Source organism: Ochotona curzoniae, unplaced genomic scaffold, assembly GCF_017591425.1.
Source record: "Ochotona curzoniae isolate NIBS_2020 unplaced genomic scaffold, NIBS_Ocur_1.0 scaffold_1037, whole genome shotgun sequence".
NCBI lineage: Eukaryota > Metazoa > Chordata > Mammalia > Lagomorpha > Ochotonidae > Ochotona > Ochotona curzoniae.
In genome coordinates, this window is record NW_024467083.1 from 4,856,322 (window position 1) to 4,881,515 (window position 25,194).

General features: G+C 39.9%; 1 protein-coding gene across 1 annotated transcript in view; it reads right to left on the reverse strand.

The window, feature by feature from the left end:
* The window catches only part of EVI5 (ecotropic viral integration site 5), a 169,616-nt gene that overhangs the window by 85,696 nt on the left and 58,726 nt on the right, over window positions 1-25,194 (reverse strand). Inside the window, exons 3-10 of the mRNA XM_040999074.1 lie at window positions 21,001-21,190; window positions 18,345-18,569; window positions 17,255-17,329; window positions 12,448-12,573; window positions 10,989-11,132; window positions 9,063-9,152; window positions 8,860-8,957; window positions 1,096-1,156 (exon numbers count right to left, since the gene is read on the reverse strand). Coding sequence (XP_040855008.1) covers window positions 1,096-1,156; window positions 8,860-8,957; window positions 9,063-9,152; window positions 10,989-11,132; window positions 12,448-12,573; window positions 17,255-17,329; window positions 18,345-18,569; window positions 21,001-21,190 — 1,009 coding nt within the window. The remainder of the gene's footprint in view (window positions 1-1,095; window positions 1,157-8,859; window positions 8,958-9,062; window positions 9,153-10,988; window positions 11,133-12,447; window positions 12,574-17,254; window positions 17,330-18,344; window positions 18,570-21,000; window positions 21,191-25,194) is intronic.

A 25,194-nucleotide genomic window follows, 5' to 3' on the forward strand; every position in this document is an offset into this window, starting at 1 on the left:
TTCCATTAGCTCTTTTGAGGAACCTTTACATTTCCAACTGGTAGGGAAGGGAACAGATGACTTTTTTTTTAAGTGAATGAAACACCTAGAAAAGGGACAGAGCTGATGAGAGAGACAGAGTTCCCAGAGGAAAATGGGTATTTCCCAGGAGGCTTCTGAAGAGGTACAAAGCAAGAAATGGTGCTAGTGTAACAGCAGCTGTTGGCTGTAGAAGCGACCTGTGCAGGCTCTCACCACAAGGCTCTGTTAACATGCAGCTCCTTATGAACAGAGTGACCAACTGATGTCTCTGCAGGGCCAAGGCAAAATTCAAACACACCTAAGCAGAGTCTGATGATGGGGCTGGGAGTCATGCAATGGATGCTGGTTTCTATGGGAGGGGAGGACTTAAAGAGGCAGCAAGCTGGAGAACAGATCACCCCGTTTTGGGCTCAGGCTCACAGGCAGCACTGACCTCCTGCTTTAGCAGTGTAGGGCAGCCCATACAGCCTGCCTGAAGCCTAGCTCCACCACAGCCACGGGCCTTGGCTTACGGCAAGCACAAGGAAGAATTTCAAGAGTATAGCTAGTATACTGATATGTCCTTCACATTGAAAATCTACCTGCCTTGCTGAATACAAGTAGTTCAAAAGCATAAAATATTAGTCAAAGTTGCCTGCAGCCTGACACAACCCTAGTTAGTTCTAGTGCTAAGATTTCTCTATTGAGTCCATCTCTGATTATACCACTGTCCCTGTGATATATCACAGATGATTTTCTCTGCCACTTTTAAAAATATGCTTAAACAGAGGCTAATCATCTTGCCCATGGAGATATTTTCCACTGCTGACTCACAAATCCAAGAACAAAGAGAGTCTCTCTCTCCTGGGAGAACAAAGTCATTTCAGTTACACTATTCTGCCTTTTGAAGTATCAATTTTTAATGACAGTCCAGGCAACGGTAAATAATTTTACCAACACACACAACAAACAGGGTCTCCAGTGCTACATCTACTACAGATGGTAACAATTCAGCCACATAATCTAATATCTGGTGCCAGATACTGACATCAATTAATTTATCTACAGTACTTTAGAAATTCCTGAGTTGCTTACTTTAATTTCAACTTGCTCTTCCATTTCTTTAGTTTTTATTGTAGTATATTCCTTTTCAAGCCTAAGAAGAAAAAAAAGAGGTAAGAATGAATCTTTCCATTCATAAACCATTATTAAATTATGCTATCTACATATATTAACATAGTTTCTACAATTCTTCCAAGGTTATAACTTGGCACATTTGATCTAAAAAAAAAAATGATTGTTACACAAATTCTTACAAAACAATACATCAGGGCCAGCATGGTGGCATGCCATGATAATCCTCTGCCTACAGTGTTGGCATTCCACATGGGCAGCAGTTCAAGTTCCAGCTCCCTGCTAATGTGCCAGGGAAAGCAGCAGTGGATGAGTCAAGTGTCTGGGCCTCTGAATCCACATGGGAGATCTGGGAGAAGCTTCTGGCTCTTAGCTTCCAATCAGCTCAGCTTCAGCCATTGTGGCCATTTGAGGAGTGAACCAGAATATGAAAGATCGATCTGCCTGTCTCTTCTCTCTCTCTTTCAAATAAAAATAAATCTTTAAAAAAGCCAAAAAATAAGACATCCATAATAAATAAAAAGACTCTAAAGAGCCGTAAGACATTCTGAACATTGGTTACCCTGTTAAAGCAGGTGTAGGGCCTTCAGAAATGACTGCTCTGAAGCAGTTACCATGAGGTGTTATGTGAAAATGTCATCATTTTGATGAATGAGTATTCATAATCTAAAGCAAAACAGGAGTCATTACTCAACCCTTGCTTCTCCACACAGTCAGCAAGTGTGTTCAATTCAACCCCAGAGACACAGGGTCTGAAATGTCAGTGTCATTTGCACTGACTGTGTTTTTTAATAAATTTTTTCTGGGAGAACAGCTTTAGGTTTATAGAAGGACTATGAAGGCAGTATAAAGTTTCCAAGTACTTTGTTCAAGCTTCTTCTACTACTAGCAAGTTACAATAGCATGGTACATTATTACAATTAGGGAACTCACACTGATGTGTAATTGTTAGCTAAAGCCCATACTTTATACAAATTTTCTTAGTTTTCCCCAATGCCTCCTTTTCTCTCCTAGGATAACATTTAGCAGTCAAGTCTCTTTAGGTTTCTTTCTGGTGTGATGGCTTCTCAGACTTTACTTGTTTTTGATGACCATGATAGCTTTGAGGAGTGCTGGTCAGGTACTTTGTGAACGTCCTTCTAATGAGATTTATCTCATGCCATTCTCTAGGTCATCCTGGAGCTATGGATCGATGCGAGAAAGACCACAGCAGTGAGTACCATTCTCATCAGTTGCACAAGAAGGGCAAGCTATCAGTACATAAGATGTCACCACCCAAGTGGTGTTTCCAGGCTGCTCTGTGACAAAGCCACTCTGTTCCCCCTCACAGTGTTTCGGGGTCTTCATGCTGGCTTGTCCAATCAACCAGAAGAAAATCACAGCTGCTCTCTGCACTGTTAATTTCACAGCAGAAACTTATGCATGCTATTATCAAGCGATCGTTTCTTTTTCTTTACATCTGTATTTTTCAAAGGCAGAGAAAGAAATTTTGTTTATTCCTCAAATGTTACCAAGAGCCAAGGTTGGGTCTGGCTCAAGTTAGCAGCCTAGAACTCAATTCTGGTCTCCCAGAGCATTGGCAGACTAAACTAGAGTGATCACTGATGCCTCCTAGGGTGCACATTAGCAGGAAGCTGGAATTGGAAGCAGAGTCAGGACCCAAGCCCAGGTTCGTGCTCTGGCCTCCTGCTTCTGACACAGCTGCTATCTAAAATACCCAGGAAAGCAAGAGAAGATGGCACAAAACCTTGGGTTCTTGTACCCACATGGGAGATTCTGTTATTCTTCCAGCTCCTGGCTTTAGTCTGGCTTAGCTCTAGCCATTGAGGCAACTTGGGGAATGAATCAGTAGGTGGAAGCTCTCTCTCTCTCTCTAACTCTACCTTTTAAATGAATTTTAAAAATGAAAGAATCCTTAAACTTGCAGGAAAATGGATAGAACTGGAGAACATTATGTAAAATGAAATGAGCCAGATGCAAAGAGACAAACATTACTATGTTCTTTTTCATATGGGAAGAAAACAAAATTGATCTAAGAGCAGATCTTAATCTAGTGGTTGCTGGAGACTAGAAAGGGCAGAGGAGGGAGGAGAGACAGAAGGAGGCTGGATAATGAGTTTGAAAATAGAAGTAAAAATTTCTACTGTCTACAGCAGAGGGACAACCCAAGATTATGATGATACATTAATTACTCTGTAAAGAAGTGGAAGAAAATCCAGTACGATGCAAATATATAAGCTAACTGCCTGGCTTAACTGGTTTATGCTCTATATGTATGAAAATACTATACTGTGCCCAAAAAAAGGAATAGTATTCATGCTAATCAAAATTCTTTTAAAAATTTAAGAAAAAAAAAAGCCTTTCAAAGGATCATAGCACATTAAAACTAACTGAATATAGATTCTTAATAGCATACCCATTAAAAAGAATGACTGGGTGGAACATCGTCTTACTAACTCCCTTCTCTGAGTAAAAGGACATCGCCTCCAATTAAGGAGGAAAGATTCACTTTTAAAGCCAATTAATGAAAGTAACAAGAGTAACAGATCAAGAACCCCCTGGCTGGGGTGAGTGCTGTGTGGTACACTCACATTCAGGTGCTGGTTCCAGGCCCAGGCACTCTGCTTTCATTCCAGCTCCCTGTTGATGCAGCCCAGGAGACAACAGATGTGGTTCAGGAACTCGGGTTCCTGCCATCCACACGGCAGATGTGGACGGAGTTTCAGGCTCCTGGCTTCCACCCAGCCCAGCCCTGGCTATTGAAGGCATTTAGAAATTAAATCAGCAAATGAAAAAATTCCTCCCTCCTCCCTTTTTCCTTCTCTCTCCTTCTCCTTTCCTCTTTCTCTCCTTTTGCCTTGAAAAGAGGTAAAAAAAAAAATAAGTATTTTTTTAAAACTAGTTCCTTCTTAAAAAAAGAGAAAAATCTTAATTTTGTTGTCATAAATGAAATAATATCAATATAAAAAATATCAGCAATAATTTTTTGAGCAATACTGGCAGTCTTGAAGAATTATATAGTCTTATTAAGCCAAAGCACCATTTGCTGCAAGAAGCAAAGTTCAACTTCGTAACAAAGAAATCTGCCTTCACTTATTACTTTCCTCACTCTATTATCATATTATCATTTAAAAGATACTAACCTTAAAGATTATTCCAATGTAAAATAAGTTAACAATTTTACTTTTCAATGGTTCATGTTCAATTTCTTCTAGTAAGTCACAAATTTATCAAACATTCAAGATGTAGATTAAAATAATTAGTACATGAAGTATCTTACTGTTGAGCTCTATATTGAAAGAAACGCATTTTCTACATATAAAGTTATCATCCATTTTCAGACACCAGTCCAACCTCCAGATGGCATCTAAAGTGTGACAAAACCATATTTTCTACTCAGCATTTTTTGTGGAAACTGTTTTCTCTTAATCTAAGCCTTTACATTTAGCTTCCAGTTTACCAAGGTTAAAAAAAAAAATCACAAGAAACAGAAAAGTTAAATAAGATCGCAAGGATACACACAGATGATAAACCCTTAAGAGGACACTTGCTTTCTTCAATAGCTCAACAAATGAGAGTACCTCAAAGGGCCCATGGTAAAATGGAATAATATGTTTATTAAGGCACAAAAATCATGAAATCCATATGCAATTTTATAACACATATTTTTCATAAAATTTTTGCCGTCTACTCATATGCATGGATTTAAATTTTTCCTGTACCCAAATCAGCATATCTGTCGATTTCACGCTCCATGAATTTTTTTAAGTTCTCGCATACTTAAGAGAGGATCTGCACTGCCAATCTCAATCTTGAGAAATTTAAATGACAGAACAAGTGAATGCACTCCAAATCAGCAGCAAATACAATTTTGGTACAACTGAGAAAATCTGAACACAAACTAACTGGCAGGTAATATTACAGAATTACTGATAAGCTGTAAGGACAATACGATAGCAGAGGCAAATGCTTTTCTAAAGACAAACACAATGATTTAAGGAGCAAAGCATCGTGACTCTATAAATTACTTGGCAGTTTCAAAATTGGCAAAATATTAATATTAAAGTTAGATAACAAGCATATGAGTATTTATTATCCTATTTTCTTCAAGTTCTAAGAGTTTCCCCAAACAAAACAGAAGGGCAAGCAGCAGGTGTCTGACACTGCGTGGGATGCCTACCCCCTTTCAGGGTGCCTTAGGTGTGAATCCCAGCTCAGCTCCAAGGTCAGCTTCCTGCTGATGTACACCCTGGGAGGGAGCAGGGATGGCTGAGTTCCTGCCACCCACGTGGGGGAGCTGCTCTAGGTTCCTGGCTGCTGGCTTCAGTCTGGGCCAGTCTCTGCTGTGTGGTCTTTTGGAAGGTGAATCAGTGAATAGGAGCTTTCTTTCTGCCTCTGTCTTTATCTGTGTTTGTCCTTCAAATAAACAATCTTTAAAACGGAAAAGAAATATGATATAAAGCTAATGAGTATAAACTATTCTTTCCCTCACAAATAGGCAACATAAAGGGAAATAGAAAATTACACTGTACATTGAGGAATACTTAATTTTTCCGGATTTTTTGCTTCTAAATCCCAGTTCAAAACTGACTTAGAAGGAAAAAATTAAACAAAGAGAGGCGTTGGAGATCAATAATAGAAGGAAAAATTAACAGAGGAACAACCAAGAAGAGATGGGGATGAATTACATCTGACATTCTGGACTGGATGTTTAGAATAGAACAAGAAACTGTATTCTGAAGAGGGAAGAAAATAAACATGACCCAACTTCATATGCTGGAAAAAGGAGAGTTTGAAAATGATGGCTGATGAATTAAGAACAAGGTAATCTTCTAACAGGTAAATGTGGTAAACAGGAAACAAGCTGCTTGGGAAGAACAGTTTAGTCAGAGATGATCACAGTAGAGGACAGGAGAATTAACCAGAGTTGGTATGAATACACATGGATGGAGCTCTGGCAAGATAACATAAGTCCTTGAGGTTTTTATTTATTTTACAGAATGGAGCACATTTTTGGGACTGTGATGGCCACAAGTAATTATTAATAAAGGTTAAAATTTGTGAATTGGTTTGCTTTTGTCAATCAGAGCAGAATACATTTTTAAAGATTTATTTTATTCTACTTTATATTTTATTGGAAAGGCAAATATATACAGAAAGAAGCAGAAACAGAAAAAGAGCTTCCATCCACTGGTTCACTCCCCAAGTGGCCACAGTGGCCAGAGCTGAGCCGATCTGAAGCCAGGAGCTTGGAGCTTCCTCTGGGTCTCCCAAGTGAGTGTAGGGAGTATAGAGTCCCAAGGCTTTGGGCCATCCCACACTGCTTTCCCAGGCCACAAGCAGGGAGCTGGATGGGAAGTGGAACAGCCAGGGCACAAACCGGCGCGCCCATATGGGATCCCAGAAGATGCAAGGCAAGGATTTAGCCACTAGGCTATCATGCCAGGCCCAGAGCCTAACATGGTTTGTTGTTGTTTTTTTTTAATTTAAAAGATTGCATTTATTTACACAAAAGGCAGAGTTACAGAGAGAGAAAAGGAGACAGAGCAAGGGGAGAGATCTTACGCCCACTAGTTCACTCCCCAAATGGTCACCATATCCAGAACTAGTCCCAGTCAAAGCCAGGAGCCTGCAAGGGCTGGGCAAGGCTGAATTCAGAAGTCTAGAACTCCATCCAGGTCTTCCACATGGGTGGCGGCGTCCCCCTAACCCACCCCACCCAAACATTTGGATCATCTTTCATTACTTTCCTAACTGTATTAGTAGGGACTCGGATCAGAAGTGAAATACTAGGACTCCAACCAGCATTCACCTGGGTTGTCAGAGTTGCACGTGATGGCCTGATCCACTGCACCACAATGCTGGCCCCAACTCCTATTCTGCATTTTTGAGTAAGAATATACATGGCAGTATACTGTCCTTGTCAATATAATTTCATGTTGCAGAAGAAAAGATACTATCAATTAAGGCGTTTTTTAAGTACTGAAACTCTGTTATCAAAAATGCTAACAATGACCTCAAACTGAAATAGGCAAAGAGGTATATTAGCAGGAGGAGTTGTGGTTTCCCAGACAGTGGGCCAGCAGGGCAACCCTGGCCTGTACTGTTCAAACCACCCAAATCCCCAGCACTATCTTTCCTCCCCTCGTATATTGTAGAAGACCACTGGTTCCACAATTTGCAAGACAGAACCAGTGCTACTAAAAATATCCAACATGGTTTTCAGGCTGTGTCCCTAGAACAATATTTAAGTATGAACCATGGCCAACAGTACAATTCCCTGGATGCATCTGACACTGTGATCCTTGCAAAATAGCAGAAAAAGAACAAGGAAATGGCCGGTGGGTGTTCAAGCCCTGCCTCAAACCCTAACCCTTTGGAATATTTGATTAGGCCTATTCTATAACTATGAAGAGTTAGATGAGTTAACAGGTAGTTAAGTAAGGTTCCTGTTAGAATGGAAGACCAGGTGCCGTCAAAAGGGGAAAAAATGCTGCTTTCTTCCTGAGGTCAGCCTCTATACACACAGAGCTTCACCACAAAACCTGGGTGTTTCCTAGTTATCCCATTTATGCTTGCTTGACCCCAGGGATAAGCAATGAGACTCACAGCTGGCTGAAAGGGTAGTAATTTCTACCCTGGGTCTCTGGATCAGTTGTTATTTCTATCTATTGAGTGGCACCAATTTGTATTCCTGTTTCCCTGAGCGGCTATTAACCCCCACCTACACAGGCAAATCAAAAGTGAATATTCCCATGGTCCTTACTGCCCTACTTTGGAGGCCTCCTCCCACCTGCTGCAGCAGCAAGTTCCCTGCTATCAACAAAGCCTTCACTTCTGTCACTCTTGTGTCTGTGTGAAAAATTCCTTTTAATCATAAAACAAGAATTGTTAGCACCTGCCTGCTGTAACAGAACCAGCCTGTAGGCCTCCAGATGGTATTAGGATAACTCTGAACTTTACTGCTTATTTCTCTCTCTCCCGGTCTGCCCTTTTCCTTCCCTCTGTGTGCTCTTTTGCTTTGCATGTGATTAAATCTTGCCTTCCTGCTCACCTTTATCTGTTATCTCTTCCTTGAATCACTTCTCATGCAGAGACATGATCCTAGATCAAGCCTATCCAGGGGCAACCCACAAGAAGGCAAGGAACTATGAAATACTAAATGCTCAAAAAGTAATACCTATCAAATTTCATTAATACATTTACCTTTTTTCTTTAAATAAAGCTCATGAACCAAGACTGCTTATCTTGAATTTCATAAAAACACATACTAAGAAAAGCTTCAGAGGAAAATAATACACAATAAACAAAATTTTAACTTCTCCATCCATATTCATTGCCTTACTGGTTACATTAATCCTGTGTTGAAGCTACACAATGCTCTCAAGGTAATGAGAGCAATGAACAGGCAATGAACAGCACTACTCCATAAAAGTAGCTCTTAAAATAACTGCACCTATGCCCACACCAGACTCCTTACTCCAGTTGTGTGGAAGGTGAACGGGCAGTTTTTAATGGGGTACATAGTAGTCCTACGTACCATTATTAACACTAGTACGATATTCCAACATTAACTTCATGTTATACTGAAACCACATCACAAGATAATGTAATAGTTCCATCTATGGAAGAAAAAATATTTATCACCAGAATGGTTCTTTAAATTGAACTGTCCATATGCTTCAACAAACTCCATCACTAAATATGAAAACATCAAATCCTTACTTTTTCATTTTTTTTGAGTTGTATTTGACTTGATAAGCTGCTTGGATTAGTTTGTCTGGACCACCATCAAACTGATGTGGAATGACCTTCTGAAAATGCTAAGACGCAATAAAAGAAAAACACAGGAACAAGTTAGTGTCATTTATTATTTACTAATTTGTAGCAAGATCTAAAGACATTGAGGAAATCATGGGCTGACTTACCTGTAACATACCCTCCATGTCAAGCTGCATTAGTTCTGCCTGATTCATTTGAAGAAGCGCTAATCCTACTCGAAAGACTATTTCTAAACCCTGAGGAAACAAATAAAAGTCATATCCAAACTAATCACTCAAAAGCATTATCTAATGTCAACACTCTGGATCCTAAACCATGGAACGGCAAACATTTCCAGTAAAGAGCCAGATGGCAAGTATTTTAGGCTTGGGGGTCCTCTGGCCTCTTTCCTCACTAGTCAGCTTGGCCAAGAACAGACACACATAAGATACAAACAAGTTGGCAGGGAATGTGGTTCAAGAATTTTATTCACAAAATTGGGTGAAAGGACAGATTTGGCACGAACACCAGGAAAGATCAGAAAATGAATCACAGTTTGCCAAGTCCAATCTAAAATTGTTATTTCAGTAATTCAAAGTTATCTTCTTAGGACATAATGAATAACAATTAACACTAGGTTCAGGAAATAGAAGCCAAAGGATCACTCTGACATGTCACTGACAAAATGACAATGTGAAATGTGCTCATGCTATGAAAAAAAATTCATTATACTTCTTACTGTTTGGACAACAGATATCAACAAATTTTCTCTCTCACTATCTCATTTTATGATCCAGCAGGTAATAAAGAAGTCTGATTACCAGTGTGGGCTCCAGGGGCTGGCACAATGGCATAGCTTACAACCTGTGACATGGGCTTCTCATATAAGCACAATGTTGAATTTCAGCTGCTCCACTTCTAATTCCTGCTGAGGCACCTTAGAAAGCAGTGGAAAGCCCCAGCGTGGCAGCCTAGAGTCTAAAGTCCTCACCTTGCATGCACCGGGATCCCCTATGGGCGCTTGTTCTAATCCCGGCAGCTCCACTTCCGATCCAATTCCCTGCTCGTGGCCTGGGAAAGCAGTCAAGGACGGCCCAAAGCCTTGGGACCCTGCACCTGTGTGGGAGACCTGGAAGAAACTCCTGGCTCCTGGCTTTGGATTGGCTCTGCTCCAGCCATTCCAGCCTCTTGGGGAATGAATCAACAGTTGGAAGATCTTCCTCTCTGTCTCTCCTCCTCTCTGTATATCTGACTTTCTAATAAAAATAAATAAATCTTAAAAAAAAAAAAGATTTAAAAAAAGAAAGAAAAAAATAAAGCAGTGGAAGTGTGTAAATATCTGAGCCCCTGCCACACACGTGGGAGATCCAAATGGAGTTCTTGACTCCCAGGTTCAGCCTGGTCAAGCCCCAGCTATTGCGGTTGTTTGAGAAGCTAATCAGTGATGGTAGATTTCTTTCTTTCTTTATAATGAATCTTAAAAATATATATACATATATGGGCTCCAGAATTTTACTGTCTTCATCTGAAATCTTGTCACTTATGGGCTCTGTATATACAGACAAGATAACTGTCCTTTTTCTTTTTTTAAGATTTTTTGGGGGTTGTGGAGAGAGTCAGAAATACAGAGAAGAGGAGAGATAAGAAGACCTTCCATCTGATGAATCACTCCCCAAGTGGTTGTAACAGCCAGAGTCAAGCTGATCCAAAGCCAGGAGCCCAGAGCCTCTTCTGGGTCTCCCATGTGGGTGCAGGGTCCCAAGGCTTTGGGATGTCCTTGACTGCCTTCCCAGGCCACAGGCAGGGAGCTGGATGGGAAGTGGGGCTGCCAGGATTAGAACCAGCACCCATATGGGATCCTGGTGCGTGCAAGGCGAGGACTCTAGCTGCTAGGCTACTGCACCGGGCCCTAACCATCCTTTCTTTATGCCTCAGCTTCCTTATATGTCATCCAGTAAATAAGGATGACAGCTTATACCTGAGAGAGGAGGGGTGTTATAAACTTTAAATGATGGTCCATGCAAGCAGTTTAGCCTGACACAGTTCAATGACCCACTGCTAAACTCCTAATCCAAGCCTCTTCATTAGCTTACCTCAGACATAAAGATATCAAATATCCTTGTTGCAACTGGTAACGGAAAAGTGGTAAGAAAGATGGTCAGAAACCAGGATGACGCATACATTGAGGTATGAAAGCTCTGAGATTGAAAATGTACGAAGAGTTCTGGAAGATGCTCCTAAAGAGAAGGAAACAATTAGCTAAAACCTAACAAAATTAAGTAGTTTAAATCAAACCACTGTATAAACACTAGGCTGGCCCATTCAAAACAAACAGGTAGGATGAAGCCCCATGCAGAAAACTAAGATAGAAGAAAGCTAACATCCATTGCTGGTTCCAGGAAGAAGAAAGGGGAAACAGGATGTGGAGTTGAAGCTTTAGATATGTCTATCACATTTATTAAAATTTGGTAAATTAACACCAGATTATATTAAAAAAAAAGTCTCCATCCTCGAATAATGTTTTAGGTGGCCATGTCGTGCCGTGTTCATAATTGGTCTATAACCAATCGTGTATCCTTACCTTCCTAATGAATCAAAAAAATATCTAAAATAAGATGCTTCAGCAATACTAGGACTTCAAAATATGAACAACACATTTTCTAAAACTCTACACTTGATCTTAACCAAACAGCCGAGAAGCGATAACCTAAACCCCCAACACCAATAGAGTATATGATTGACACAAAATGAATTTCCTATTTCAGAAAAAAAAGTAAGAATCATCTCAAGGACTATTTTGACTTTTTCTTTGAAATACAGAACTTTTCAATTTGTTCTTCTCACCACACAAAAGCTTTCTAAGGGTAAGGCTGCCATGCCAACAGGTTCTTAAATGACTCTCACACCAGCTAAATTAAGATGCATTTTAAAATTCCATCTCTGAAGTAAGTTATTCTTAAATTCTGTGATGTAACTGAAACAAGTAAATCATAATTAAAAATTGCTACATATAGGTGGCAAAATGGTTACCTATATTTACAAACTAGCAACATAAAATGATGGAAATATTATTTTTAAAAAAAGATCACAGGTTATTTTAAAAAAAAAAAAAAGGAACACAGATAAAAAAGAGACGCGAGACGCAGGGGTGAGGACTGAGAGAGACAGTACACTTTCAAAGCAAAGGAAGTGACATCAGTGTCACCGTGTCCCAAGCATCCTACAGGAGAACTCGGAACACTTTTCCAATTATACTATATGATGGGTCTCAACAAAGGCATGAAATCATAGCACCTTTGAAACAAATGCTTACAGTCAGAATACAGAAACTACAGTCAAGACGCAGGCTGATCTATTTGTAGACAGGTCCTCCTTTGGAAGTAGTGCTCTACTTACATATTAACTAGCCTACAAATGACACAGAATTAAAACATTGAAATATTTCTTTCAACTTTTATAAGGTTTTTTAACACTCAATTTTCTTGGCTATCACTCAGACTAGACCAAAAAAATAGAAATGCAATATGCCAGTTTGTCAAACTTTACTTTTACCTGTATCATGCATTCAAATTGGTACATACAAAGGCCCAACTCTGCCATACTTGGTTTAAAAAGTTCACGAAGTCTATAGTCTTGCATTAACTTAAAAAATACACAGAAAGCTTCTTCTTCTGGCATCTGCAATAGGTAGGAGAATAAAAGTGACATAGATTAATATATTGTGGCATACAAATAAGTTAAACTATACTTAAATCAAGTACCCATCCAACCATACACACTGCTGTGAGCGGCTTTGTGATGAAATGTTAGGAGCCACAGACTAACAAGCAAGAGTCCAGTCTCCCATTCTTTGAGCAAGAGTGAGAAGTTGGGCCAACTTTATATCTCTCTGTGACTGCCTCAACTTGCCTAATCATTAATCCTACCAACATACAGTATGTTGAGCCAGGTATTTTTTCTGAGTATAAACCACTGAATAAGATAACCATGACCTCCAATCTTGAGGAGCCTGAACTTCCTAGTAGGGGGACAACCTAGACAACACATGGAATATATCAGACAAGTCAGATGGGAACGAGTGCTATGAAATTAAAGTAATGTGACAGAGAATGAATGCTGGGGAGACATACTGGCATTCAGGGAAGTGACAGGGAAACACCTCAGCAAAATCTTGAAGCTCAGCATTTCCTCTCTGAGGAAAGAACTTTCCCAGAGGACAGAAAAGTCAAAAGCTCCAACACAGAATCATAGCTGACACACTCAAGGAACAGTGAGCAGGGAACTGCTGACAATGTCAGTGATGTTATGCGGGGAGATGAGGCTATGGAGGACAAACAACAGGGAAGCGAAAGAACTGGGCTCTAGAGCCCACTGTGAGGAAGTTTACTTGGACCTTAACTGATGCGAAGCATTTCTGAGAGTTCTGAGTGGAAGTGTTAATACATGATAAGGATAAATGTTTAAAAAAAAAAAAACAACTTACAAAATAAGTTTTCAAAGTATTTGTCATTTGGGAATTAAATGTACTAATGATATATTTTACATATACACCACACACATATACACATACATAAATCACCAGAAACTTATATCAAATAGAGAATGAATGTAAAATATCTCTGAAGAGCTGCAAAGTCATTCAGAATATTTAGGCAAAAAACATAATCCAAAGTTAAGCCAGTTTTCTCAAAACAACAAGGTTTGTTAATTGGCACTCCCATTAAACCAGTGTGTTTCAAAGAGAACACTCCCAACTGAACATCTAGTTCTTCGGACTGAAGACTTGCTAGTAAACAATGCACTTCCCCTGGCCCTGAGACTGCCATGAGTGGGAGTCAGATATCTGACAAAACCTGTACTTCCTCTTCCCAACACACATGGTCACACTTCTGCTTAGAGATCATTTCTTTGCATCTTATCAAACCTTACAGCCCTCCAACGGACACAGGCCAATCACTGCAAAAATCCCAAGGTGCCAGAACTCTCAACTTTATTATTCCCCCTCTTTTGACCCTATTCCCAGTCTATACCTGTATTGTAATTTCCTTTCTCTTCCTTTTGCTGAAATCTGGCTCTCCCTTAAGGTGCCTGTATTTCCTCCCATAGTACCACCAGGGTGGGCATATGGCTCTCCTCGAACCTCAGACTCACTTCCACAGCACCAATCTCCCCTTGAAATGCATACCAGCAGACATTCCTCATTTACTTCTCGTTTTGGCAGCATCCACAAGCACTCAAGTCACACTGGCCTGGCAGCTATCTTTCACCTCCTTTCCTCCAAGAGCCTAACAGGCAGTTACTACAGAGCTCAGGATCTATAGAATCACATCAAAACCTGAAATCCTGGTTTCTTTACTTAGTAAATATGTGACCTTTTAACAAATTATTTAACTTGTCTGTTGCTCCCCTTCACCACCTATTAACCAGGTAAAACAATAGTACCTACTTCACAGTGCTGCAATGAAGTTATTTATGGTTGTCTAATCTTGCCAGGTCTGAAATCCACTTAAACTCTGCCAAGCCTACACGACTGTTTTTTCCTTCAACACTCCCATGCTCATTTTGGTGCTTATCCTGTTATATTTATTCATTTGCTTAAATCCATAATTACTTGGGTCTTTCTCCCTAATTCCAGCTGGCAAAGCTCCACCCTTGTATAAATCCAAGTCCACACCTATATTAAGTCAACCGGAAAACAAAACAAAAGCACAAAAAAAAAACTAACCACCCTGGCTGTTCTCACTCTGAATTTAGTGCTACTAATTTCAGTAGGTCTTCAGGGCTGCCTCTTTGACTTCTTTATCCTAACTGAAACACTCTCACTGAAATAAACATGCCAGAATTTTTCTGGATCATCAATCTTCCAACACCTCTTTGCTAGGTTTAAGCTAATGATCTTGTTGACTATTTCAAATTCTTAAAAAGTAGCAGCAACACAAGAGAATTTCCCTATACTTATACCACCACATCTACTACCTACCTGCACCTGTAACCATTTTTACAGTCTCTAGTATCTCTTCTATCTAAAGCTCTGAACATTTGCCCAGTTCCTGCTTCACACTCCCAACTGCCCACTTGATATCTCCATTTGGATAGCCAAAAGATATCAATAACAGCCACACTCCTAAATTTCCATCCTATCATTATCCCATCATCTGAAACTGCTCAAAATGAGTCATCGTTGAAGAGCTGTCACTGATTCCTTTTCCTCTTATTCTAAATCCATTCCAGCAGCAAATTCTGTGGGCTATTGACAGTATTTCAAGAATTCAACCACTTCTTATCAGACCCCTAGTCCAAACCACCACAAAGACACTAGTCTATTTTCTGGACTTCCTTCCTGGTGGCTCTGCTGCTTCCCTGTACGTCCTTCTGTACCCCACTCCCTGTGCAGCAGAAAGCTACCAAGAAATCCTTCCAAAGCATCATGCATAGTAATGGGGGGAATGTCTGGCCCACCGTATAAGACCTGTAAAAACATTTGGTCTGGCCATGCCAGAACAACCACAGGCAGTATTTAAAATGCAATAAGCCTGTAACAGAGTAATTTTAAAGTTGATAATTCTGTACAGCTCATGAATGATGTGGCAAATCCCCAAATGGCTTTTGGTAGAAAAGTTTCTCAACCATGATGGATCACTTTATTCCAATGCTCAAAATATCCTATTGCCTTCTCATATCTTAAAACAAACAAACAAACAAACAAATAAAAGCCAAAATCCCTACAAGGTGCTACATTCCACTACCTCAGCAAGGTCACCTCTCACCAGTACCTTCCCATTCCCTCTTCCCAGGTCCTCAGTCCCATCACAGCAGAAATGAACCAATTAATTCCCTTGTTTTTTCTAAGTGTTACCTTCTTCTCTGGATGTAACTGCCCCCCAAACAAACAAATAAATTTTAGTCCCTCTTCTCTTAAGAGGTTTTGCTAATTTTTTTGTTAAATGGTAATATTTAAAACACAAGCTGGAGTATTTGATAAAAGGGCCAAAGGAAACAGAAAAAATATTATCACTGGGTCCTTCTAAAACTACAGAAGCAATGATGACAAACTGAAAAGCAGTCAACCAAGTGATATCCACAAACGGGTTGAACAATCAATTGTTTCACAATGATGTTCATTATACAGAATTCAGGCCACTTCAGTCGCCAAGCATAATGCTACTACACACATTTTCAGTAACACTGAGCTGATAAGAACCCATGACTTGCAAATACTGAATCTGGTTCTGCCACATTTTCCACGTTGTGGAATTAATATTAACAAATCTATTTTTAAACTGTGTTATTCATAACCTAAGTTCACTCAGAAATGGAAAAATGCCCTGCAATAACCATGGAAAACAACTCTTATAAAGTAAAAGTGGCCCGTTTTATCATAAACTGGTTATCCTTGACATCAAGCTTACGCTACTCAGAAAAGAAATGCATGTATTCCTGAAAGTTACGAGTTTTCAAAGTCAAGTAGAATAGTAGAGGAACTGAAGTAAAACATTTGGAAATATAATTTTCTGAAACCTGCTCTGCTTTTATCCACAAAGGCATGTGATCTTAGGCAAGCAAGTGAACTTTGATCATGAATTCACTGTGTGCCAAACATCATGCCAGGCTTCTAGCTACCCCATGTAACACTCAAAATAAATCTGAAAGTAAATCATACTATCTAAGGGAAGCTATCTAGCCCAAATTCACAGAGCAAGTGCAGAACCAAGATATAAAGCCAAGCCTGTATGACTCAAATCAAACTGTCTCCCAAATTTCTTTCAGAACAAAAATTCTAAGACTTGATAAAGAGTAAATAAAGTAGAACTTCTAAAAAATTTTTAATGAGACTAATGAGGTAACATCATATAACACTTCCTTTCAAAGTTCCTCCCCATGAATTTTGAAACCCACTCAAAAATAAGCCATGGTCAATGATATTTATATCCCTGGCAGTAACAGTGGCTGTAGTATCACTATTTCAAGCATATCACAAGATATGCATAATAAAGTGATAAATCAAATTCTTGCAGATAGTTTTTTAAATGTCATAAAACAAAACAAAAAAAAATTTTCATATCAACAATTGTATCATGGTCAGCTGGGGTGAGACGATTACTCATTATTTAGTGTTGACAAGTTTTAAAAGCAGATACAGTCTTTTGTTGAACACTGTGGTACAAATGTTAAGAAGTTAAAATTTTGTTCAGTGGTAAGATACCACTGCATTAACACTTTAAATGCAAACTAAATATTAGGATTCAAATTATACCTATAGAAAAATACTAAATATTCAATTATATTCCATGAAGACAAATAATTTGCAAACTTTCCAATACAACTTTGAAAAAGACCTTGGACATTCAACTTTACTTACTTGCATAAGCAACAGCCCAACTATAAAAGCACTTCCTTGACAGTAACCGACTTCACGATCCACCAAAGAATATGCCTAAAAGGCAAAATAAATAAATGAAATCTGTTGTTCAAAATATTTCAACATGATATATTATACTTCCTCCTCCAAAAACCTGCAGTTGTTAAAAACAGATAAAAGATCATTTATTTAGAAAAAAATTGCTTGTTACAGAAACTGTCCTAGAAATAACTGAAAAGCACATTTTAACACATAAAATTTTCCAATTATAAATTAGCAGTTCTTGAGGGTGAAATAGAAAGAAATAAAGGAATTTGTACTCCAACTGGTAATAGAGTTTTAAAACCAAATAAACTGCGTATCTGATACAGATAAAACTTGACTATGGTAAAGCACTAGGAAAATTGAAGCCAACTTTAGAAAAAATTTACAACAGTACTCCTTTTCAAAGCTTAGACATCTTTTTCCCCATTTTATTTGAAAGGCAGACAGTCAGAAGAGAGAGTGAGAATTGCCCATCCACAGCAACGGCCTCTCGGAGCTGTGCCGATCTGAAGTCAGGAGCCTCTTCCGGGTCTCCCCCACAGGTGCAGGGTGCCAAGGCCTTGGGCCGTCCTCAACTGCTTTCCCAGGCCACAAGCAGGGAGCTGGATGGGAAGTGGAGTAGCTGTGACAAAAATCAATGTCCAAATGGGATGCTGGCACTTGCAGGGAGAGGATTAGTCAGGTGAGCTATTGTGCCAGCTTCGACTCTTAGCAAAGTAGGCAGAAAAAAAAACTGCCAATTAAATGAATGCAGTCATGACAGGAGAAACTTTCAGAGGATAAATTACATGTTCATGGAGGAGCTTCCTATGCACAAGTCTCATACATTCTTACATTTCCAACAACAAATGCTGAAGAATCTGATACATTTCCAAGCTCTTCAAAACAGACAGTAGCAGAGCATTAAAAGTAAAGCAGAAATGATGCTTAACTCAATTTTACTTAATTACAATCATGGGACTTCACATATCATCACAGGAAATACATCACTTCAACCTTATCAGAATTCATTTCATTATTTTAAAAACAAACGAACAGAACTCACCTTCATTACATTAAACAAAACCTCCTGTCCAAGGCTATCTTTTTCCTTGAAAAAATTGTGTTCAGGATAAGTTCTAGCAATATCCCTTCGGATCAATTTTTCACAAGGTGAGGTCATTTTCAGGAGTTCTGAATACTGATCCTTAATTGGCATGCTTTGTGCACTGCATAAAAGTTGCCAAACTATTGCTCTAAAGTGGTGGGGTATTCCTTTACGAACAAGTTCCTAAAAGGAAAAAATACAACAAATTTTTAGAAATTTGGAAGTCACAGATTTCCCAGAGTTTAGGATGGAAAGGAAGACTGTCAAATTTACCACTCAGAAAATTAGTTTAATAGTTTTTCTACTTAAAACTGGGAAACACTCCAAGCCAGGCTAAGATAGGATTGTGTTTCAGGTGTATCCTGTATATGTGCATCCAGGGGTGGGGGTGAGGAGAACCATTTCATGAATAAACTTTGTCAGAACATGCCTCTGAACACAGGGACTTGAAAACCTGTAGCAGGGCCCGTGTTATGGGGTAGCATGTTAGGCTGGCGCTTGCAACATCTCATACGGGCACCAGTCCAAGAATCTGCTGCTCCACTTCCGATCTAGCTCCCTGCTATTACACCCACGAAAAGTACCAAAAGATGGTCCAAATACTTAGGCCCCTGCGCACCCATGTGGGAAACCAGGAAGAAACTCCATGCTGCTGACTTCAGCCTGGCACAGCCCTGGCCATTCTGGCCATTTGGAGAAAACCAGCAGGTAGATTTCTTTCTCTGTCTCTTTCCCCTTTCTGTAACTCTTTCAAATAAATTTAAAATAACTCTATTTTTACAAAAAGAAAAATAAAACCCATGGAGATGTGAATAATGGCACAAGACACTTTAAAGAACTTAAGGAAGGCAAGAAAGGTAAAATATCAATAATTTAAATATATATGATATCACAACTTAATTTCTGACTATAAAATGACAGAATTTACCCCAGCTGTAGGCAACTGTCTAAGTTGTCTTGTACCTAAACAAGCGTTACACTGCTGAAGAAAAGAAGCCAATGAGTTGCAGGCATTCTGGGCTTGTTAGTGCTAACTTTGTGTTAACTATACCAGTATGCCAGCATAGTTGCTCTGGACAGGAAATGCCACTCTGACTCCCTAGGCCAGGGAGTTCCGGGGGAGGCAGACTGCCCAGGGAAAGGGATTTGGGGCCATATTGGAGGACATGTTTGACAGGGGAAAAATGACGTCTGGGGTCCTCCATGGAACAGGCCACTGCACTCGCAGACAGGAAAGGGAGCTGAGGTGGAATGGTTTAGAGGGGAAGAAACCTGAAGGCAGGTCTGGGTCAGGCAAGGCATCCACCCAGGTAAAATACCTGGGTTAGGCTAAAAAGCATCACCTGCCACCAACTGACACAAAAGCTGGGGCTGGAAGGCATGCTTGGCTGGGCTGGCCACAGTACCCACCTGTGTCCTGGAGCAGGAAGTGGGCCATGTCATGCTGGGCTGCAGCACCCATGAGAACACAAATACAGATCAAGGGACAGATTCTGTTGGAGAACTGTGGGCTCACCTCTGTGAGACTGCAGCACCTGCTGGTTCACATACAGCTGGGGGAAGTGATGGGCTGAGCCAGGCTGGACCACGGAACTGACCTGACAGGAACCCATCTGATACTTACAGGGGCTGCAGCTGAGAGAAGACCGGGTAGGACCAAGCTACAGTACCCATTGGTGCATTTAAGTGCTGGAACTGAGGGCAGACCATGCCAACCAGTGCCAGGGGCTACAGTAGGGCTGGAGCCAGCCCAAGCGGGCAGGGCTGCTGTAGCACTCACCATCATTTGTGTGAGCTGAGTCTGAAGACAGGCCAGGATGGGCCAGCCAGACCTGAGCTCCTGTTGGCATACAGAAAACCAGGACAAGGTGTGGACCAAGCATAGCTAGGCTGGGCTGCAACATGTATGAGCGAGAGCTGAGACTGCAGGCAGGCCATGCAGAACTGGGCTGAAGCACTGCCAGAACACATAAGACCTAGGGCTAGAAATGGGCCTGGAAGAGGAAGACTGGGGACTCCTCTGTCGGGCTGCACTTCCTGCTCCAAAAGGGGATACTGAGTAGCTCATCAGAAAAAAAGCACAGCAGGTTGGACAACTCTCCTGGCCAAGCTTCTGCAGAATGTTCTTGGGTCTACGGATGCGCTAAGGTGGACTTTGCAGCCAACAGACCTTAGGAAGATTTTCTCAATCCTGGTGCAATGAAGCCAATGATGTCTCAGAACTACAAAAATCACTCAAGTAATACCCTCAGAACATTCTTTCCCACATCAGGGTCTCTTAAGGTGTCATCAAAGAACTGTCTCCCATTCCTGGATACTAATACAGTTTGACAGCAAGGATAGGCCCCCTCTCCTCTTTCCCTGTGGGCACAGGAGGGAAAAAAACCTGAAACATTTGTCCCACCCACCTTCCTCCATGCCTTACCCGACCCACACTAAGCAGAGGTCCACACGTGCATGCATCCCTCTCAACTACGTATAAGCAATATTAAAAATAAAATTTTTAAAAAATTTTAAATGTCAAAATTTAGTAATTTTAGCTATATATTTCTATTATTACATAAACCCTGTCACAAATGATTTGCAGAAATCAAATAAATAAAAACGCACATACCTTAACCTGCTTTTCCTTCTTTTTGCGCACATCTTCCCACTCATTAACAATTCTTCCCCAAAGAATCCAAGAGTCTTCCTCAAGGTGGCTGAGGTTGCTAGAGGCTGATGAACTGGACACAAGAGAGGAGCCACTGTTTCTTCTTGACCCATTTACAGATCTTAAAGACTTACTGTCTGTTTCTAACAACCTAAAAATACAGTTAGAAAGGATTCAGGGTCTCACCTCACAGTGATCCTAGAAGAAGCAGTGATGACATTTACAGTGTTAGCACCACAATTAAGCCACTGTTTTCAAATATGGCTTTTGTAAAATGCCTAATTTTGATCATTTTTGGTTGGTATCAATGAAAGAGCTATGGTATTTTTCATCTATATATATAGTAGTTGCTGTGTTTCAAATAGCAAATTATGTCGACTATCTTAGTGTTGTCAGCCCTAGCAACATTTTTTATTCAACCTCATTAAAATATCAAATTGGGAAATATTTGTTTCAAAAAAAAAAAGCAGTGGGTTTCAGAAAAAAGAGAATACATACTTAGAAGAGGAACAACAAATTCTATAGAATTACTCATCTTATCATGTTAATTTTGTGTTCAGGGCTCAAAAAGAAAGAGATACAGAACTTTAACACACCTCTTTTCTTTCTTCCTTGGATTCATACATGTGTAATGTAACTAATGTGCCCAAATATTTTGTTTGGCCAATGCAGTGTTTGGGTGAAAAAAAATAGCACTGCTACTAATATTAAAATTGAATGATTACATGTATTTGTTAATCTACATCTACATTTTATTTATAAGTCCATATTCTGCTGAAAAATGAAAAAAAAGAAAAAAAGAAAGAAGGCCCACAGTAAAACTAGGAGATGGCTGAGTAGGAATCTTCCTTCCGATGAGGATGGACTTTGGCCTGTATAATCCCTATAGCTTCCACTCCCTCCACTGGGCTTGTCTCACTCATCCGGGATCTTTTTTTGCTTGCAATCTTGTTTTAGGCCTTATGCTTATCAGCACATAGATGGTTAAGATAACTGGAAAGACTCCTTCCGTGACCGCACTAAATCCTTTGTCATGTGTCCTAAACATGGCTACTACGCATTTCCGGTAACTCCTTCAGAAAAAGTCACGTGATTAAGGTACAACCAAATACTCCCAACATGGATTTATTAAATTTAAAAACTAAGAAAAGAAACAGATGAACCAAAGGCTCTTTCGCAAATCACAGAACTACCCGTTGGCAGCCTACTCATTTGTAACCTATTTATCTTTATATTCCTTAGTACATTTAGCTCAGTGCAGGATTATATTAACTATTTATTGAATTGAAATAAAAATTTAATTCCATATTTTTTAAAAAACTACCAAATTCCAGACAGGTCACATTAAATAACATAATGAAAACCAAATAAATTATGTCCTGATTTAGAGAAATGTGAATATCTTTTCAGAGCCACAATTAAATAAAATTTCCCAAATACTGCTAAAAATATAGAAACTTATCATATAGTCAAGCTGAGCTTGAACTGCCATAGCATTTTTATTTATAAATAAGAATTGATGACATTTTATTCTACTAAAATATTATGCTTCCCATATATGTAAGGTCTTGAAAGAGTTCATAGAAAATGTGTATTACAAAAAAAAATCAGGCATACATTTGTTTTTCTGAACCCAATGAACTAATCCCATTGCAAGTGGTTTATTTGCTTGTTTAAGAGGTAAACAGAAAGAGCAAGCTCCCATTCACATTTGGTTCATTCTCCAAATGTCTGCAAGAGTTGTGGCTGGGCCAGAGCTGAAACCGGGAGCCAGGAACTCCATCCACATCTATTTCCCCTGCGGGCGTTACAAACCCGATTCCTAGAGCCATCACTGCTGCTTCCACAACAGCAGAAGCTAAATCAGGAACAGAACTAGGAATCAGATCCACATACCTCAATACAGGAGACAGCCATCTCAATCACCAGGCCAAAAATCCAATCCCCAAATTATCTTTTAATTCTACTCTGCCACAATTTTTTTAAATGCTGATTTTATTACTCGAAGGGCAGATTGACAAAGAGGGGGAGATATGTTTTGTCTGCTGGTTTTATTCCCCAAATACCTATAACAGCTGGACTGCCTCAGCTTGAAGCCAGGAACCTGAAACACCATGTGGTCTCCCCTATGCTGGCAGAGGCCCAAGGTACCAGTGCCATCCTCCACTGCTTTCCCAGATGCATTAACAAGAAACTAAACTGGAAATGAAGCAGCTAGGACTTGCACGAGCACTCTGAGATACAGGCATTGCAGGAAAAGCATAGCATGTTGTACCACAAAACCAATATCTTCACAAATATTTTGATGTCCCCTCATATTATCTAAGTCCATAACATTCCCCCCAAAACATCAGTGTTCTCTATATAAGTAATTTTTCAGATCATTCTAAAGCCAAACATTCTACATGGAACACAAAAACAAATGTTACTGAAATAATCTGCACCTAAGTTTTTCACTTTTCACTGAATGTTTTCTATTTGCCAAATAAACTGTATCATTACTGTAAACAGACAGGCATAAAGTTCAAAGAAAATAATAGTATTTCCTAAGTTAAACTTAAGTTCAAGATATAATGGAAGCGCAGATGAAAAAGTGCATAATAGAAAACTTCTAGGCAGGCTGGCACGGTAGTGTAGCAACTTGAGCGGCCATAAGCAATACCAGCATCTTCCATCAAAATGCTGGTTTCAGCTGCAGCTGCACCACTTCTGATTTGTGCCTGGGAAAGCAGCAGGTGACAGCATTTCCTGCCACCCACAGGAGAGACCTGGATGAAGTTCCAGGTTACTGGTCTCCACCTGACCCAGCCACGGCTGTTGCAGGTGCTACAGAAGAGAATCATTGGATGGAAGATACTTCTCTGCCTTTCTTATAGCATATAAATTTAAAAATTCAGATGCTGTGAAATGGGAGCAGGTGCCACACACTAACAGGTTAAGATATTACTTGGGACATAAACCAATACCTGAGTGCTTCATTCAAGTCCAGGCTATTCTACTTCTGAACAACAATGCTGCTAATAATGTCCCTGCGAAGGCAAAAGATGATGATTCATCCGAATATTTATTGAAATATTTTATAACTTAAATATTTAAACAAAGTGGGAGACACAGATGAAGTTCCAAGCTCCTGGCTACAATTTGGCCCAGTCCCAGCTGTTGTAGGCATTTGGGGAGTCAACCAATGGATGGAAGATCTCTCCCTTCTGGTCTTTCCATCTCTTTCACTCTTTCACATAAATGAATATAAATCTTTGGGGGGAAAATGGAAACTGTGGGAAATGCTTACAAATGAAACATTCAAGTAAAGATCTTACTTGATTTAGAGATACTGTTCCTGCTGTTTCATATACAAAAATCATATTCAAAATTACTTCAAATGTAACCAGAGAGCTCCTAAAAGCAAGCATTGGACAATCTCTTCCAAAAACTTGGTGTCCGGAAAATTCTGTCAGTAGAACACAAGAACACACTAACCATACAAATTTTCAAGTGAAAGGAAAGTAAGTCATTGCAAAAATTTAAAAAAAAAAAAAAGGAAGGAAGGAGGTGGTGGGTGGTGAAAGTGGGCAGCAGAAATGGCAGGAAGTCCTGCTATGCTCCTAAAATTGTATTATGAAATATGTGAAATTCGTTCACTTTAGAGAAATACAACAAATTATTTTAAAAACCAGATTTCACCAGGGTGCAGTAAGCTAACCCTCTGCCCTGTGGCACCAGCATTAAATCAGTGCTGGTTTGTGTTCCAGCTGCTCCACTTCTGATCTAGCTCTCTGTGGCCTGGGAAAGCAGCAGACGACGTTCCACGTCCGTGGGCCCGTGCACACATGTGGCAGACCCAGGAGAAGCTTCAAGCTCCTGGATCCTGGCATCACATCAGCCCAGCTACAACTGCTGCGGCCAAGTGGGAAGTGAATCAGTGGATGGAAGATCTCTTTAGTTCTCCCTCTCTCTTTGCCCTTCTCTCTTCACATAACTCTGACTTTCAAGTTAAATAAACAAATGCTTTTTAAAAAGTGTACTGTAAAACATCTCGGGCAGGTCCTGCAGGTAGTGTGCAGAAAAGGCATGGTGATGACAGCATCACACATGCTGTCGCCTCCAGAGACATTACAAAATGGACAGGAAGAGGCGACAGAAGACCACGGTACTGAT